Below are 16981 nucleotides of genomic sequence, written 5' to 3' on the forward strand. Positions count from 1 at the left end.
TCTCTGTCTTTTTTCCATATTTTGCTACGGAAGTTACAAGATTTTTGCAAGTAAATAGTCTTTTCTTTTTTAATTTTTGATATTAATATGGCTTCTCCTGAAGACAGATATAAATCTGCAAGAACAGTAAGCTACTGTTACTTATAACTGACACTGTTGTACATGAATATGCCATAGCACTCATCGAGTGCATGAGCTAATCTGTCTTCTTTTCACTCGAAATGATAAAGTACTTTTGCACAAAACGTGACTGACTGGCTTTATACATGACTTCCTTTTCCATATAATTTCTTGAATCCATTTACCAATACTGAAAATGCCTGGAAGTCAATAATGTTCATCTCACTTGCAAATGTGAGCACCCAGTCTCATAGATCTCCCTCAGTAATGGTGCACTGACTCTAATGATCAGTTCTAAATCTTTTGAATAGTTTTTATTTTGCGCTTTTGTGAGTTTCAGTTTGGCACATATTTCATACTTCGAGTAAATCTTTCTTCCATTTACAGAATTCATGTTCAGATTTTACTAAACTAAACCAGCCTTGTACAGTGCTTAGACATAAATGTTCCTCCTTCATTCAACTAAAAAAATTAATAGCCTTTTCGTTCTCACTGGGAACTGATACTGTACATGTTTTCTGTGGGCTTGGGAGGTACTCTGTTTTTGTTCTGGACTTTAATTAGCACAACAGTCATTGTTTAAACCACAGTTCACAGAATCAACCGAGTTATTTCCTGTTTGCACTGTTTCCACAATTTCTAATGAAATGCCAACATAATCTGAAATTAGCTAACAAATAAAACATTTTCAGTAGAAGTTTAAGTTTCTTAGCCCAACAATAAATATCTTTGACTTGGGATGACATGTTTTGAAAATTTTCCTTGCACATCAATTCAGTTTTTGGGGCAGGACATTTTGGTGTACAGTACATTACATACTTGCTTGCCAGTTCCTGTAAAAAGTAATGCACTGTTGTAACAGCAACCAGAACAGACGTGGGGTTGAAGTGACGGAAACACGGCGGGACCCGTGGAGTGGCCCACGAACAACAACACAACAGGAGAGGATGGACACGACCAATGAAGGACCTTACAACAACAACAAGGACGGGACAACAGAGTCAAGAAAACCAAAGAAGACAACCACGTCCACTCGTAAAGAAAACACGAAAGTAAATATGCTGTCTAATGCGAGGCGATGTGTCCTGAGACGTACGCAAGGTTAGACTGGCAGGCTGAGCAACAAGCAGGCGCTTTAGTACTCTATCAGGGATGCCACTATTGGCCACTGCAACCACGTGTTCCACTGTGGTGCCCTCACTCTAAATGCGGGCCAGGAGGCGCGCGCCGCCACAGCTTATGGCACGATGGTGCAGAGAACTCTATGGGTCTTTGACGTCCATGACATCTGGCGGGGATTCAAATTTCGCGGCGTGCGGTACTAGATGCCTCCCTCCTGAAACTTGTGCGTAGGGGCAGAAACGCCCCTCACGGTGCCGAGGTGGGCGGCAGTGGGAAGAGGAGCCGGGCTCATCGACCGTTATTGATGGGGAGGAAGGGATGCCCGAAGTATCCATGACAGCCAATCTAGAGTCTACGTTGGAGGAGGGAGCCGCCGATCCACCCGGAGGCGGAGAGAGCCGACAGCAGGCCCTCGGGGAGACATAAACCAGGGGCGGGGATGGTGACTCGAGGACCAGGTCCATACCTGAAAGAGGTAGGGACAGAGGCGGCGACGTAAGTCCCGTGGCGGCATGCGGGCAGAGCTGATTATGATGGCGGCGCTCCAAGCCTTTCGATGTCTGCACCGATGTGACCCTCGATGGCGAGAACCTGGGCGAGGGCCATGAGTGTAGCCTCCGTGGTGGTGGATGCCATTCGGACAGCATATGGGTATTTGGAGTAGGCATCAGCGATGAGTAACCACATGGACCCCACAAACAGGCTCGCAAAATCGATATGGATGCAATCCCAGGGTCGACGAGGGACAGACCAGGGTACAAATGACTGAAGGGGACTCGCCTGGTGATGTGCACAGACAGTGCACCCACGGACCAGGCGCTCAATATTGCCATCGATGCCGGGCCAATATACATGCCGGCAAGCCAAAACTTTCATACGGGACATACCCCAGTGCCAGAGGTGTAACAAACGGAGCACCCGAAGCTACAATGCTGGAGGGATGACCACCCAATCGGCATCTGACTCTGTGGCCAACAGAAGGACATCATCGATCACAGAGAGCCTGTGGGACAGGTGGCGCCAGGGGCTAAAATCAGACTGCATCTGACAAGTGACGTAGGAAGGAAACCCATGGACCACGTAGTTGAGAACCTGTCACAAGACAGGGTCGTGGCGGGTAGCCGCAGCAATGTGAGTAGCCATAAGAGGCAGACTGTCCAGCGCATTCCAGTGGGTGGAATCAATGTAAAAGCAGAGGACCTCCTGTTGGTCAAAGGCAGGATCGGGACCCGCTGGGAGACGTGACAAAGCATCCGCATTAGCATGGTGGGCGGTGGGCTTATACCGGATGGTGTAAGCGTAATTACGTAAAAACAATGCCCAGCGCTGGAGACGTTGAGTCGTCCGCTCTGGAAGGTGAGAGTGGGGTCCGAAAAGTGTAACCAAGACTTTATGGTCCGTCAGGAGGGTGAACTTTGCCCCAAAGAGATAGGTGTGAAATTTTTGGACGGCGAACACGATCGCCATAGCCCAGGGGCGCCTGCAGGTTGTTGTCTCAGTAGGGGCAAAATATTTTCAATATATATATATATATATATATATATATATATATATATATATATACTCGTATATATATTCCCAGATTATATGTTTCTCAACCGTATTCTGCCAATAAATTGTTTTCTTACCACTAATAATTGTTTAAGCGCTTAAAAACACTGCTCATGCAGTGAACGCAGTTGGATTTAAATTAACAGTCTAGAAAAAAAATGGTTCACTACACTCAACTTGTAACCTCCCCATCACTTACCGACCTTAATGACAGTGAAAAATGAAACCGCGTGTACCTAATGGGAATTTTGGAAAAGCATTCGTCACCGAAGTTAATTTGTCGGTAAAGAAGGAGGAAAGGGTTACATCTAAATGAAAGGAAAAATGCTAATGAAACTGGTGGAAATTAATTTTGAAAAGGGGTAAAGTTAATAAAGAAAGTAAATGTGCGTCCGTTACGTTAACAATCAACTAGTGGTAATTAGATATTTGAGATTTGGGAGAAATTACGGTCGCCAGTCCTAAGGACAATTACTATAGTAACTGAAAAAGAACGGCTATTACACATATATTTAGCACTAGAAGCGTGGCAACTGAAGGTTGACACGTGCAGTGTGAAAACTGAAAGTTTGTCAGAAGTAATAAATTTCGCTACACTCTGACTTAATTTAGCAAAAGAATTAATAAAACAGGAAAATCGAAAGTTAATTTAGTAACTGAAGTTAATAGTGAGCTTTCTTTCTGAAGCACATCGAAATTCAGTAAAATACGGTTAGTCTTGGACTACCTCAAAAATCATTTCAAAAGCTACTTGAATCTTCGCAATTTAGAAATAAGGGATTTAACTTTGAACTTGAATTAACTGATTCTGAACAATTAACAATAGTAAAATTTAGTACGTACCACGCTGAGCTGCAGTCACAGGTAAGCTAAAATACGGTAAGAAAACTCGCACTCTTAATTTGTGCTTGTGTAATCTGAATATTGTAGCCAGCTATGAATACCTTAACTGAACTTTGAAATTAAAGCAGTGAAATGATGTTACTTTAATGCTGGCGTCTGAATTTCAACGACACTTGGGTTCATTCCGGAAAAGGAAGGGACCCTGGTTGGTAATGCAATTGGGACAATGAGCAACAAATGTTCATGCCAAGTTGCTGTAATTATAGTTACGAAAATGGTACAGTTTGAAAAGCTGAGGTCTGCCATACAGTTCTAAAACTTTACGTGCTCCCAGTCTTCCTTGTTGGTTGATTGAAGGTTTGAAGCCGTCGATCGAGGAGGTGGCGACAGTCACTCATTGTCGGCCGTCGCTGTTGCAGAAGCTGGATGTTGGCGCGCCTTCCTCTCGACACGGTCACCAGGCGAAACGGGCTCTTGATGTGCGCCAGCTAATGCTTCCCGTCCGCGACACCATGTCAGAAACTATCATCGCGAGTCAAGCGCAATTACATGCGGCCAAACCCCGAAAGCGCGGCAACTCGCGGGAGTGTCATGCAACACACCTGCTCCACTGCACTACCCCAACCAGACTCTCTCTGCTCAGCCCGTGCTCCATGCGGCAGAGTTAACACTACCAAAGATCCTAAACACTCTGGTTCTCCACACGACCTATCGACGTATTCGTTCGATAGCATAGTTTTCCCTAGGCAAGACCCAGCGTAAAAATACAAATAATATTTACAAAACAACCAATTATACACCGACATAAATGTATATATATATATATATATATATATATATATATATATACAAACAGTAACACAATTACAATATATAAAGAGACAGAAATGTCATATCTTGAGGTAACAAAACAAGGAAAAAAATTATAGTACAATAGATGGAAATAGGGGGATATGCATTTCCGGCGTTACACGTGCCCCACATTGTCTGTGGATGTTCGTGTAACGTAAACAGACTCAGAAAATGTCCCAAAAAAGAAACAGCGGAAATGCATATGCTCAAAACATTAACAAAATTTAGCATTCGCCTAATTAACCATAAACCAATTTTTTGACGATAATAATTGAGTGGAGACACTCCTAATCTTATTCCACTCTGTCATCTTGCACAAAATAAAACAGGTTGACAACATATTAAAATTCATAGAAAACATAGAAAATGGTTTAGCTATTCTAAAAATCAAAATTCCTAACAGTATCAAGAAATGAAATACTATTTACAAAAATAATCAGAGTACATGGTCATAAAAACAGGTATATCAAAATACGCAAATTAATAATGAATCACATAGAATATACATTTTATATAAACTTTTCATAATTAATATTCTCGTCATGAGTGTGCACCTAACGCTAAACAAGAAAATAATATACAGCAGATCGAAAAAACCATAAATATTGACAGTAGAATTCTTTCAGCTGTCCAGGAAGAAAAACAATTCCGCCTTCTGTACCCGCAAGTACAAAGAATGCCGACAGCGCACAAGAGCCGACAGCGGCACAAGAGCCGACAGCGGTTTCGCCCCGCCTGTTGCGCCCGCCTGTGCGGCACGCTTGATCTCTCTCGCCCTTGTAACGGCATTTCCAGAACGTCCGTTTCACTGAATTCTTTCGGAAAAACTCACTCCCGAGTAATCTCAAGGAGTCCCTCAATACTATCACAGTGAATAACTCAACACTGTCCATCATCACACGCAATTACTAGCCTGAAACTTAAAACAGCGTCTAAGTACATCGGCAATGACTAGTAAAACACACATTCATGAAATCTGACAGCTAGTTACAAAAGCATATTTACATTCCTTAATCTACTGTGACTCAACTGAAAACTTAAACTAGCAGCTTGGATTTTTAAATTGATTAATATTCAGTAACTCTTAAATAATTTAATCAACATTAATTACTTATTAATTACAACTTCTTTAATGACCTCTAGGTCAGGCAAAAGCATCGCAACATGGCAGATTCTTAAATCTTACACTCTATATTTACATACTGTACAAATTACCCATTGTGTGGTATTAATCGATCCTAGGTTGGTACAATTTCAAGTCAACAATATTCCGTATACCTAATCGTTTTCCAGAGCTTGGATACTCTAAGCAATAAGCATTTGTGTGAGGTATACCAATGACTTTATATGGTCCATTATAAACAAACTTAAATTTAGAGATTTCATTGTCTATCTCGCTCGATTTCTCATGAGCTTTTACAAGTACTAAGTCTCCGATCGCAAACTTAGCAAAACGCGCTTTAGCGTCATGACGACGTATGCGAGCATCGGCTTTTAGCTTCATTACTTCTCGCAAACGATCTTGTTTCACACCAATACTAATGTTAATCCGTGGAGGGAATTTGATTATCTCGTCCACTAAACTTTTACTTCTGTCATCCAACAGGATTTCCTCTGGAGAAAATCCCGTCGATTCATGTCTCAAGGTGTTCATAATTCTCTCAAATACTGCTACATATTTGCCCCATGCCCTATGGTTGTCATGGCAATAGGTACGGGAAAGTCGGCCTCGTCTTTGTTCGTGTGTTACGTTTGACACACCGTCTACAATACTTTCCAATTTACTTTCTACATTATTGTCAATACCGAGATTCTTCACATTACAGTAGTTCAAATTCATACCTACATCAATACCATCCGGCCAGTTAATAATGTGTATAGGCTGGTATTGCCTAGGCACACCGTCTCCTGCCTCGTCAAAACTAACTACTATTGTTTTATCTTGTGACGTACATGTCAAAGTTTTGCTTTCGCAATTAATCACTGCACGGTACTTTAATAGCCAATCTAACCCGATAATTACTTCCGTAGTCAAGTCTGGCACGACGACAAACTCTTGTTCAAATCGTGCCCCACATATCTCGAAGTTGACAAAAATCTGTTTTGTGACCGGTTTACTGACCTTCCCAGTAGCACCGATAGTTTTCACTCCTGTTACTGGCATAACTACGATGCCGGGTGTGTCTTTCAGTAACTCAAATATTTTCCCAGATACCGCACTCAATTCTGCACCGGTGTCAATCAACACGTTTAGTTGTAGGTCGTGCATATTAACAGACACTACTATCTGTCTACACTTGTCCTCGACTGTTTCTTTATTTTCCCACAGTAAATCCTCGTCTATATCCAGGTCATTCCAGAAAAAACCATCCGGCTTTGATCCTAAATCCGGCTTATCTGGCGGCTTTTTCAGCCTCTGTTCACATACAGTTTTAATTTCAACACGTTTGTCCTGAGGCTTAGTCTGTAGCTTCGCCTCCAATAACGAAACCTTTTCCTGTAACTCGTCAACTAGTGAGTGTTGCTTTGCTATCAGTTCACTAATTGTCACCTTCGTTGATTCCTCTTTGGTCAGATTGATCTCATCTGCCAATCTACCTGGAGAAATGTGCCTAGTAGTATCTGCAATTACTTCCTCTAGATCTGCGCAACCCACACTGCTATCGTCTGACCGTATAATGTCAGCTCTAACCTCATACACGCTGTAATCTATGTGCTTTTCTACCAATCGTGTCCGGCTATCACTAAAATTTTCGTAGTCTTTCTCCTTAATACTCTCGCCATGTTTAAACTGGAGGTTTGCGTCGGATGGGTCGGCTACTTCTACCACTACGACTTTCGGTAATGTCTGCCGGGGGCCAGAACTTTCCGTTACTACTTCAACATCTAACTCCTGCGGGACGATACACGACGAATCTTGCTCGTGCTCCCCATTAACATCAACTGTTTCTGGTAAAGTCTGCCGGTTAGGGCCAGAACTTTCTATCATTTCACAAACACTGTCTTCCTGCGGGACGAGACGCGGAAAATCCTGCACGCGCTCCCCATAAACACTTCTCCCATACAGGCCCCTATAATCTCTTAGTTCGTCGTATAAGCGACCGAACTGCCTTAACCAGACCTCATCCCTCTCTGCATCCCCTCGCTCGATGACGGACGTTTTATCCGACATCTGATCTTCTCTCAACACTTGCGAATCATTCTTAAACTCAATCTCCAGTTCCGCTGTGGGTATTACAGCTGCCACTTTATAATCGATTTCCGGAACACTACTTAAATTGTTCTCACTGACAGTGAATGTACTTCCTACTGCCGTGTATACAGCTGATCTACTACTTGTGGGCGCACTCTTTTCTCCTAACACTGGCACACTCTCCCGCCGTTGAATATTCCACACGGAATTTTCATAACGACGACACCTGGGTTTTCTCCTGTTATTGGGCCGCCAAAATTTCTCCACGCCCGGTCGGCCCCTCACCGGCGCGGCTAATGGTTTCCCTGTCTCGTCCCAGCAGATACGGTCCCCGGATGCTGCTGAGGCGGCTGATCACACCCTCTGGCGTTATTACTATTCTGTGAAGCCCGTATCACGTTAGTACGATACTGGTTTCCGTCATTCCTGTTATTATTTGCATTGTACCGATTGTTATTACGGTCCGAACCATTATTGTTATTGCTGCCATGGTTGCGGTATGCATTATTCCCATGGTTATCATTGTTGTGGTTGCTGTGGTACCCGTTGTTGTTACAACGGTCTCTACCACTGTCGCGATTATTGCGCCAATTGTCCTCGTCCTCCACTCTTTCCAGGAAATCATTGATTGTCCTGTAATTGCTTCCTATGTAGCGTTTTGTATCATCTGGAAGCTTTTTGTAGAGTTCCCAGATTATTTCGGATTCCGTGCGGCGATCACGCAAATATTCCAACTTGCGGATCCAGCCCTCACAAAACTCCTTCATCGAAAGGCCTCGATACGACAAATTCGCGCCAGACACTTTGCTGTTTTTGCTATGACCAGTATTCAGCCAGAAAAAAATCTTTAAATTCGTCAAAAGTCAGGTTCGTAATGTTGAGGTTTAAGCCCCAACGCTTGGCATCACCAGCCAACACATCAATAATCGCATTAATTTTTCTCTCATTAGTCCATGATCTGGGTAAAACTCTTTCACAATTCTTAATGAAATCCGTCGCGTGTATACCGCCTTTTTTCAAGGGGTCGAACCGCTCCTCTTTCGTCAACAATTCCGAACTATGTGCATAGATTGGCACATAGCTCTGTTTTTCGTCAAGTTTCTTTTCTAATTCCGACACTCTCGTAATTACTTGGCAAGTGGTTGTCGCAAGCGTTTCTACTTCCCTTTTTTTCTCTTCGCAGGTATTAGCCTGCTTCGTCACTTTGGTATCTACTTCCGATACTAAAGCCTTTAAAGTTTCCACCTTCTTTTGATCCTCTTTTTTCACTAATTGAATTTGTTCCGTCACCTTATTCTCGATGATCGGAGCAACTGATTCTCCTACACTTTTCTCGATTCTGCTAATTTCGGAATAAAACGAGTATTTATGCTCGCAATTTCCGACTGAACGCCTATCATTTCCTGTTTAAGATTACCGATTTCGGTATTAATCACAACAATATCTTCTTTGATTTTATCAACTTTTGTGTTAACAACTCCAACATTGTTGTTAACAACATTAATAGCTTTGTTCTGACTGTCTAGCTTTCGTTCAGTTTTTTCAGACTGAGCTTCTTGCTTGGCCGATTGACTCTTGATTTCGTTAATCAAAACATTCAATAAATCAGTTAAATTCCCGGAAACTACCGGTTTTACTTCCGTAGCGGCTTCCTCTTTAATTGTCCCCCCGTATTCGTCATCAAGGGATTCACATTTGATTTTCACTTCCGATTCCGAAACATTTTCTAAAGTGTGGAATTCCATTTCTGCTCTTTGTTGCGTTTCGGCGGTCGCGTCTTTCATGCTAGCCGCCTGCCCCTGAACAATGGGTACCGCGGTGCGCGTTTCCCACTGTTCGACTGATTGTTCCTTATCCAAGCCTACCAAATTTTGGTAATTGTTGCCTTCACTCATTTTAATAATTTTCAATATAAATGTCAAATCTCAAATGTAATTAGGATTCCTCACACTAATATTCTCGCTGACGTATCGACCATTTCGTAACCAGTACTTTGTTACGAGATTTGCACAATGCAAAATTCGTGTCCAGAACAACCTCAAATTCGAAGATTGTCCTGTCACCAGGTCGCCACGTGTAACCTCCCCCTCACTTATCGACCTTAATGACAGTGAAAAATGAAACCGCGTGTACCTAATGGGAATTTTGGAAAAGCATTCGTCACCGAAGTTAATTTGTCGGTAAAGAAGGAGGAAAGGGTTACATCTAAATGAAAGGAAAAATGCTAATGAAACTGGTGGAAATTAATTTTGAAAAGGGGTAAAGTTAATAAAGAAAGTAAATGTGCGTCCGTTACGTTAACAATCAACTAGTGGTAATTAGATATTTGAGATTTGGGAGAAATTACGGTCGCCAGTCCTAAGGACAATTACTATAGTAATTGAAAAAGAAAGGTTATTACACATATATTTAGCACTAGAAGCGTGGAAACTGAAGGTTGACACGTGCAGTGTGAAAACTGAAAGTTTGTCAGAAGTAATAAATTTCGCTACACTCTGACTTAATTTAGCAAAAGAATTAATAAAACAGGAAAATCGAAAGTTAATTTAGTAACTGAAGTTAATAGTGAGCTTTCTTTCTGAAGCACATCGAAATTCAGTAAAATACGGTTAGTCTTGGACTACCTCAAAAATCATTTCAAAAGCTACTTGAATCTTCGCAATTTAGAAATAAGGGATTTAACTTTGAACTTGAATTAACTGATTCTGAACAATTAACAATAGTAAAATTTAGTACGTACCAAGCTTAGCTGCAGTCACAGGTAAGCTAAAATACGGTAACAAAACTCGCACTCTTAATTTGTGCTTGTGTAATCTGAATATTGTAGCCAGCTATGAATACCTTAACTGAACTTTGAAATTAAAGCAGTGAAATGATGTTACTTTAATGCTGGCGTCTGAATTTCAATGACACTCGGGTTCATTCCGGAAAAGGAAGGGACCCTGGTTGGTAATGCAATTGGGACAATGAGCAACAAATGTTCATGCCAAGTTGCTGTAATTATAGTTACGAAAATGGTACAGTTTGAAAAGCTGAGGTCTGCCATACAGTTCTAAAACTTTACGTGCTCCCAGTCTTCCTTGTTGGTTGACTGAAGGTTTGAAGCCGTCGATCGAGGAGGTGGCGACAGTCACTCATTGTCGGCCGTCGCTGTTGCAGAAGCTGGATGTTGGCGCGTCTTCCTCTCGACACGGTCACCAGGCGAAACGGGCTCTTGATGTGCGCCAGCTAATGCTACCCGTCCGCAACACCATGTCAGAAACTATCATCGCGAGTCGAGCGCAATTACATGCGGCCAAACCCCGAAAGCGCGGCAACTCGCGGGAGCGTCACGCAACACACCTGCTCCACTGCACTACCCCAGCCAGACTCTCTCTGCTCAGCCCGCGCTCCACGCGGCAGAGTTAACACTACCAAAGATCCTAAACACTCTGGTTCTCCACACGACCTATCGACATATTCGTTCGATAGCATAGTTTTCCCTAGGCAAGACCCAGCGTAAAAATACAAATAATATTTACAAAACAACCAATTATACACCGACATAAATGCATAAATATATATATATATATATATATATATATATATATATACAAACAGTAACACAATTACAATATATAAAGAGACAGAAATGTCATATCTTGAGGTAACAAAACAAGGAAAAAAATTATAGTACAATAGATGGAAATAGGAGGATATGCATTTCTGGCGTTACAAACTATGTAAACCTGGTCAAATTCACTTACATTACTGTGAAAGCTACTTTTATGCACTTAACAATAGTGTTCTGCAGCTGTGTAGTGTACTAACTAAGGACGATTCTTTCATGTGATACAGCTCTATTTTGGAATAGGCCTACACATTCTAATATGCTTACTGAATTACTATTGTTCTCTGAAGAGCATTTGTCTCGTTTCATGGTAAGCCAGATGTTTCCCCTTGTATGCAATTTAGAAATACTGATGTACTTTTAATACCATGCCAGATTTATGAACATAAAAAACTAACATTATAACTATAGTAAAACCTGTTTATACATTAGCAGACTGTACATTTTGCCGCCATTTTCGTTTGGTCCTGTCCTAAGCTTTTTCTCTCTGAACTACTTGTTTTCCTGCTATTAAAAATCGACATTCGGAAGTAACTGAAGAATATCTTGTCATCCTTTCCTTCAAACAACGTTTAGAAAGCTCCATCCTCCCCTCTTCTTAAATTAATTGGCTGATGATCCCAAATTATTCGGTTTTTCCTTCTCCTTTTCATTGGTCGAGACAATAACAATACTTAGATTTTACTGTCTGTTCATTTCAAACGAAACTGTACGTTCAAAAACAATGAATAATTTATGTAACACATTAAAATTAAATGAATCGGTTTGATGATGGAAGTACATTGCCTTTAATCTGCTGACTTGGGCGGTGGCGACGGTGATTTTACCGCCGTGTGTGTAAACACTGGACTTCTGACAACGGCGACGGTCAGTTGACCTGGTGGAAAATATCCGCTGTGAGTGCAACTGGCCTTAAAGACCCGGTCAGAAACAGCGCGGCCTGGCAGTCCAACCTGTGGTCTTGAACAGCAACGGCAACGGCCAGGCCGCATCGTTGTTGTACGAGGTGCATTCAAGTTCTAAGACCTCCGACTTTTTTTTCTAATTAACTACTCACCCGAAATCGATGAAACTGGCGTTACTTCTCGACGTAATCGCCATGCAGACGTACACATTTTTCACAACACTGACGCCATGATTCCATGGCAGCGGCGAAGGCTTCTTTAGGAGTCTGTTTTGACCACTGGAAAATTGCTGAGGCAATAGCAGCACAGCTGGTGAATGTGAGGCCACAGAGAGTGTCTTTCATTGTTGGAAAAAGCCAAAAGTCACTAGGAGCCAGGTCAGGTGAGTAGGGAGCATGAGGATTCACTTCAAAGTTGTTATCACGAAGAAACTGTTGCCTAACATTAGCTCGATGTGCGGGTGCGTTGTCTTGGTGAAACAGCACACGCGCAGCCGTTCCCGGACGTTTTTGGTGCAGTGCAGGAAGGAATTTGTTCTTCAAAACATTTTCGTAGGATGCACCTGTTACCGTAGCGCCCTTTGGAACGCAATGGATAAGGATTACACCCTCGCTGTCCCAGAACATAGACACCATCATTTTTTCAGCACTGGCGGTTACCCGAAATATTTTTGGTGGCGGTGAATCTGTGTGCTTCCATTGAGCTGACTGGCGCTTTGTTTCTGGATTGAAAAATGGCATCCACGTCTCATACATTGTCACAACCGATGAAAAGAAAGTCCCATTCATGCTGTCGTTGCGTGTCAACATTGCTTGGCAACATGCCACATGGGCAGCCATGTGGTCGTCCATCAGCATTCGTGGCACCCACCTGGATGACACTTTTCGCATTTTGGGGTCGTCATGCAGGATTGTGTGCACAGAACCCACAGAAATGCCAACTCTGGAGGCGATCTGTTCAACAGTCATCGATCCCCAAAACAATTCTCCCCACTTTCTCGATCATGTCGTCAGACCGGCTTGTGCGAGCCCGAGGTTGTTTCGGTTTGTTGTCACACGATGTTCTGCCTTCATTAAACTGTCACACCCACGAACGCACTTTCGACACATCCATAACTCCATCACCACATGTCTCCTTCAACTGTCGATGAATTTCAAATGGTTTCACGCCACGCAAATTCAAAAAACGAATGATTGCACGCTGTTCAAGTAAGGAAAACGTCGCCATTTTAAGTATTTAGAACAGTTCTCATTCCATCTGCCGGGTGTCGGTCACACAGAGCGCGACTCTGACGTCTAGTTTCAACACAGACAGATTCGCAGCAGCCCGGAGCGGCTGTTTGCATTTGCTGGCGCATTTGACACCAACGGCGCGAGGCAGATCTTCGATGCCAAGCTACACGTGCAGGCTGTTAATGTGATGAGGTTCCATCCGTTTCCACAGTGTGACAGCTGACGCAGCAGCAACCGCTTTTGCCTGTGCGGCGTTCCTTGCCCCTGCCCCGGTCCCCTGAAAAGTGAAAAAAAACAGGGCTTTACTTTCTATTTTGTAAAGTAAAAACTAAATGTGCACAGTAATTTCCACAACCCATAACAGATTCATGTCTTAACAAATTTTGTGAACTTTGGTTGTAAGGATCATGTGACTGTTTTATTGCTACAAACATATTAATGTAGTTTGAAATACTGTTGTAAATTTAATATTAATATTAAGAACAAAAGAAGGCATACCATTGTGGAAATCGGTTCTGTTACTAATAATGTGCAAAACTTGACTACTCACATACCTGCATTACTTAAACAGAAATTGAATTCGTCTCAGGTCCTTCCCTTAACTATCTACCACTTTTTCAATAAAGGTTTCCTCCTCTGATTTTATCTTATCACGATGAACTGACACCATACACAAACAACTGAGTCGATTATCTGCCATGGTAGTTCTTAGCCACGTTTTCACGCACCTGAGAATGCTGCAAACAAACATGACGTAGGCCTATACTAATTCATACAGTGTAACCTTATTTAATTACTCTACTGTGATAATATTTCAAACAAGATTTAAAAATAATTAGAAGAAATGTTTCATCTGACTTAAGAAATTGTTTCAAAGTCTTTCTAATTGAGTAATTACAATCAGAAAAATGTTACTGTGGTAATTAAGTACCTGAACGATCTTTCCGCAGAGCAGGTGTTTGCCAGTAAGCTAAGGGCTATCTTCAATGCTGAAGCTACGGCGGGCAAGAATTTGGCTTTCTCCAGTAGATCAGTCAGGCTTAATTCAGCAATATCTCCTTCAGTTACTTTATCGCGTTTCCACATACTGATCCATGTCCGTGCTTCTTCAGTGAAGTTATCTAAAAGATCACCATAACATCTTTTGATATTTTCAATAATCCTTTTCATATCTAGGTCGCTGTGGGATTTCATTACCTTTGGGTGCAAGCAGAAAATCTCAAAAGATGCCTTGTTTTCTTCTGAAAACCGTTCTTGCAAGGACTGGACTAGGGAATCCAAATATGGAATAAAGAGAGATTTTCTGTAGTACTCAGTGACAGAAACTGATGGATGATTTGAACGATGCATTTGTCGTGCAACAACTCACGGTTGTCGAATGCCAGTGACATCTATTCCTAGTGCACTATAGTTGCTTTCAGCACTTTTCATAATCATTTCAAATTCGGCTTCCGCATTTTCTCTGTCATCCAATAACATATTTACAATTCCTTGAATGTGTTCTGAAACTTCTAACAAGTTCATGTTTACTGATTGTAGGATATTGGTAACAGGTTCTAGTTTGGCTGAATATTTTGCTATGACTTTTAATGTAACAACAAATGTTGGAGAAGTAAGTGTGCAGTAAAGTTGCCAGACTTTCTGCCTAGTTTCACGATCTCCTTCTTTGTGTAAAATTGCTAATGCTTCAACAATTTCTAAAAACTTATCATTAAATTTCCTTATAGACTTATGCTTCTCAGACCAGCGTGTCTCACACAGTTTTTGAAGGTTCCCAACTAGGACTTTCCTTTGCGTGCTCCCCCGGAAAAAAGAAATTCCTTCTTTGATAGTACCAATGGCATTTCTGACCTCTGGTAAGGTGTTCAAATCATTCACAACTAAATTAAGTCTATGGCTAGCACAATGATAGAAGCGAGCCTTGGGATATTTCTCAGCAATTATCTTCTGTACTCCGCCAATTTTACCGGTCATCATTCTGCATCCGTCATAGCCTTGTCCTACCATTTTATCTAGATTTAAACCACAGGCAGGTAAAGTAGATATTATTGTGTTGGAGATATGTTTTGCATCTAACCTTGCTAACGGTGTAAATCCAAGGAAGTCTTCTCTGACAACATTAGTTGCAAGGTCAAAATAACATGCAGAAAGAGAAAGTTGCTCTGTGCCTGCAATATCCATTGTTTCGTTTGCCAAAACTGAAAATGATTCGCTGTTATTGATGGTATTAATCAAATCATTTCTTAGTACTTCGGCGCGTACATCAATTAAATCATTTTGGGTTCTATGAGAAACATAGGTAGCATTTTTAGGCGCACCATCAAAATGTTTCCGTGATGTTTCGTCACCTGACTGTACTCTAAATTGTAACAAATCATCAAATACAGCACTTGAATTTGTTTTTCCTATTAAAGGTAAGTCATGTAATGCACAACACAATACACAAGAAACAAGTGATTTTAACTTTGCACGATTGGTTTGTACTATTTTCGCAAGTTTCTCGGTGGCGAGTTCTTCCACACTTTTAGTTCTGTTTGCCACAATACTAATGAAATTATTTGACTTTTCTATTGCATCTTTATGCCACTCGGAATTCATATGCATTTTTGAACATTCAAGGAACTTTTTGAAATTTGTGAATGGGCGGCTTATGCATGCGCCATGATGACTGCCATGCGTTATGCGTGGGCGGAAGAGCACACAAAACTTGCAGAGGGCACGTTTTAACTGCTTTAGAATAGACCAGCCACGGATATAATGACAGCCAGTCTGGTCGAAATGTTCTTTTTGTGCTGTCTTTGTCATTCTTAAAATTATATCTTTTTTCAGGTTGCGATGGATTCAATAAAATCTTATATTTTAGGCAATTGTAAATATCCTTTTTTTCAATATAATTTCCGACATCGGGAATACTGACCCTTTTCATCAACGCACTTGAAGCCAGCAGAGGTACTGGCTTCGTCTTTATTTTCTCCATCAGCACAACTACTGGAATTTTTAATAGTGATGGTTGCGTTTGACTCACCCTTTTCCTGTGATACCTCATCATAGACAGTATCTTCTTCGACACCTCCACTTTCATTTGTAGTTTTCATTCGCTTATGAGGTACAAAAAACTTACGTATATCGGTCATTTTGCCACTGTATACACTGCGCTTTTACATTAACAACGCACAAACGTCTATGCAAACCACATCATGCAGCACTGTCCACTTACAACTCACAAATGAATTTACACAAACCTTAACGCGATGCGATGCCGAACCGAACTGAGCGATGACTAAAGAACAGAAGCTGAAATCGTATCAAAGTGGTGTGAGGGTGGGAGGGGTTTTGGTTCACAATGAAACAGCGCGGTGTCCATTAGACCGCAAGCCAGCGACTTTGAGTTTCGCGCGATCGTTTGGAGCGGTTTCTTGCGATGGATGTGGAAATATTTATGCGATATGTTCCTATTAGAACATAGCAAGACTCGTCTAGAACGTTCCGGAAATGAAGGTAGCTCACGCCACACCCTGCTAGATCACGTTCGTTGACAGTAGTTCCAATGACG

General features: G+C 41.7%; 1 protein-coding gene across 1 annotated transcript in view; it reads right to left on the bottom strand.

Annotated features, from left to right (window-relative positions):
- The window catches only part of LOC126184332 (zinc finger MYM-type protein 1-like), a 69305-nt gene extending 52743 nt beyond the window's left edge, over positions 1-16562 (bottom strand). The window contains exons 1-2 of the mRNA XM_049926707.1: positions 16454-16562; positions 14798-15833 (exon numbers count right to left, since the gene is read on the bottom strand). Coding sequence (XP_049782664.1) covers positions 14798-15833; positions 16454-16562 — 1145 coding nt within the window. The remainder of the gene's footprint in view (positions 1-14797; positions 15834-16453) is intronic.
- Positions 16563-16981: the final 419 nt, after the last annotated feature.

The sequence above is a fragment of the Schistocerca cancellata genome, chromosome 4 (genome assembly GCF_023864275.1).
Source record: "Schistocerca cancellata isolate TAMUIC-IGC-003103 chromosome 4, iqSchCanc2.1, whole genome shotgun sequence".
NCBI classification, from domain to species: domain Eukaryota; kingdom Metazoa; phylum Arthropoda; class Insecta; order Orthoptera; family Acrididae; genus Schistocerca; species Schistocerca cancellata.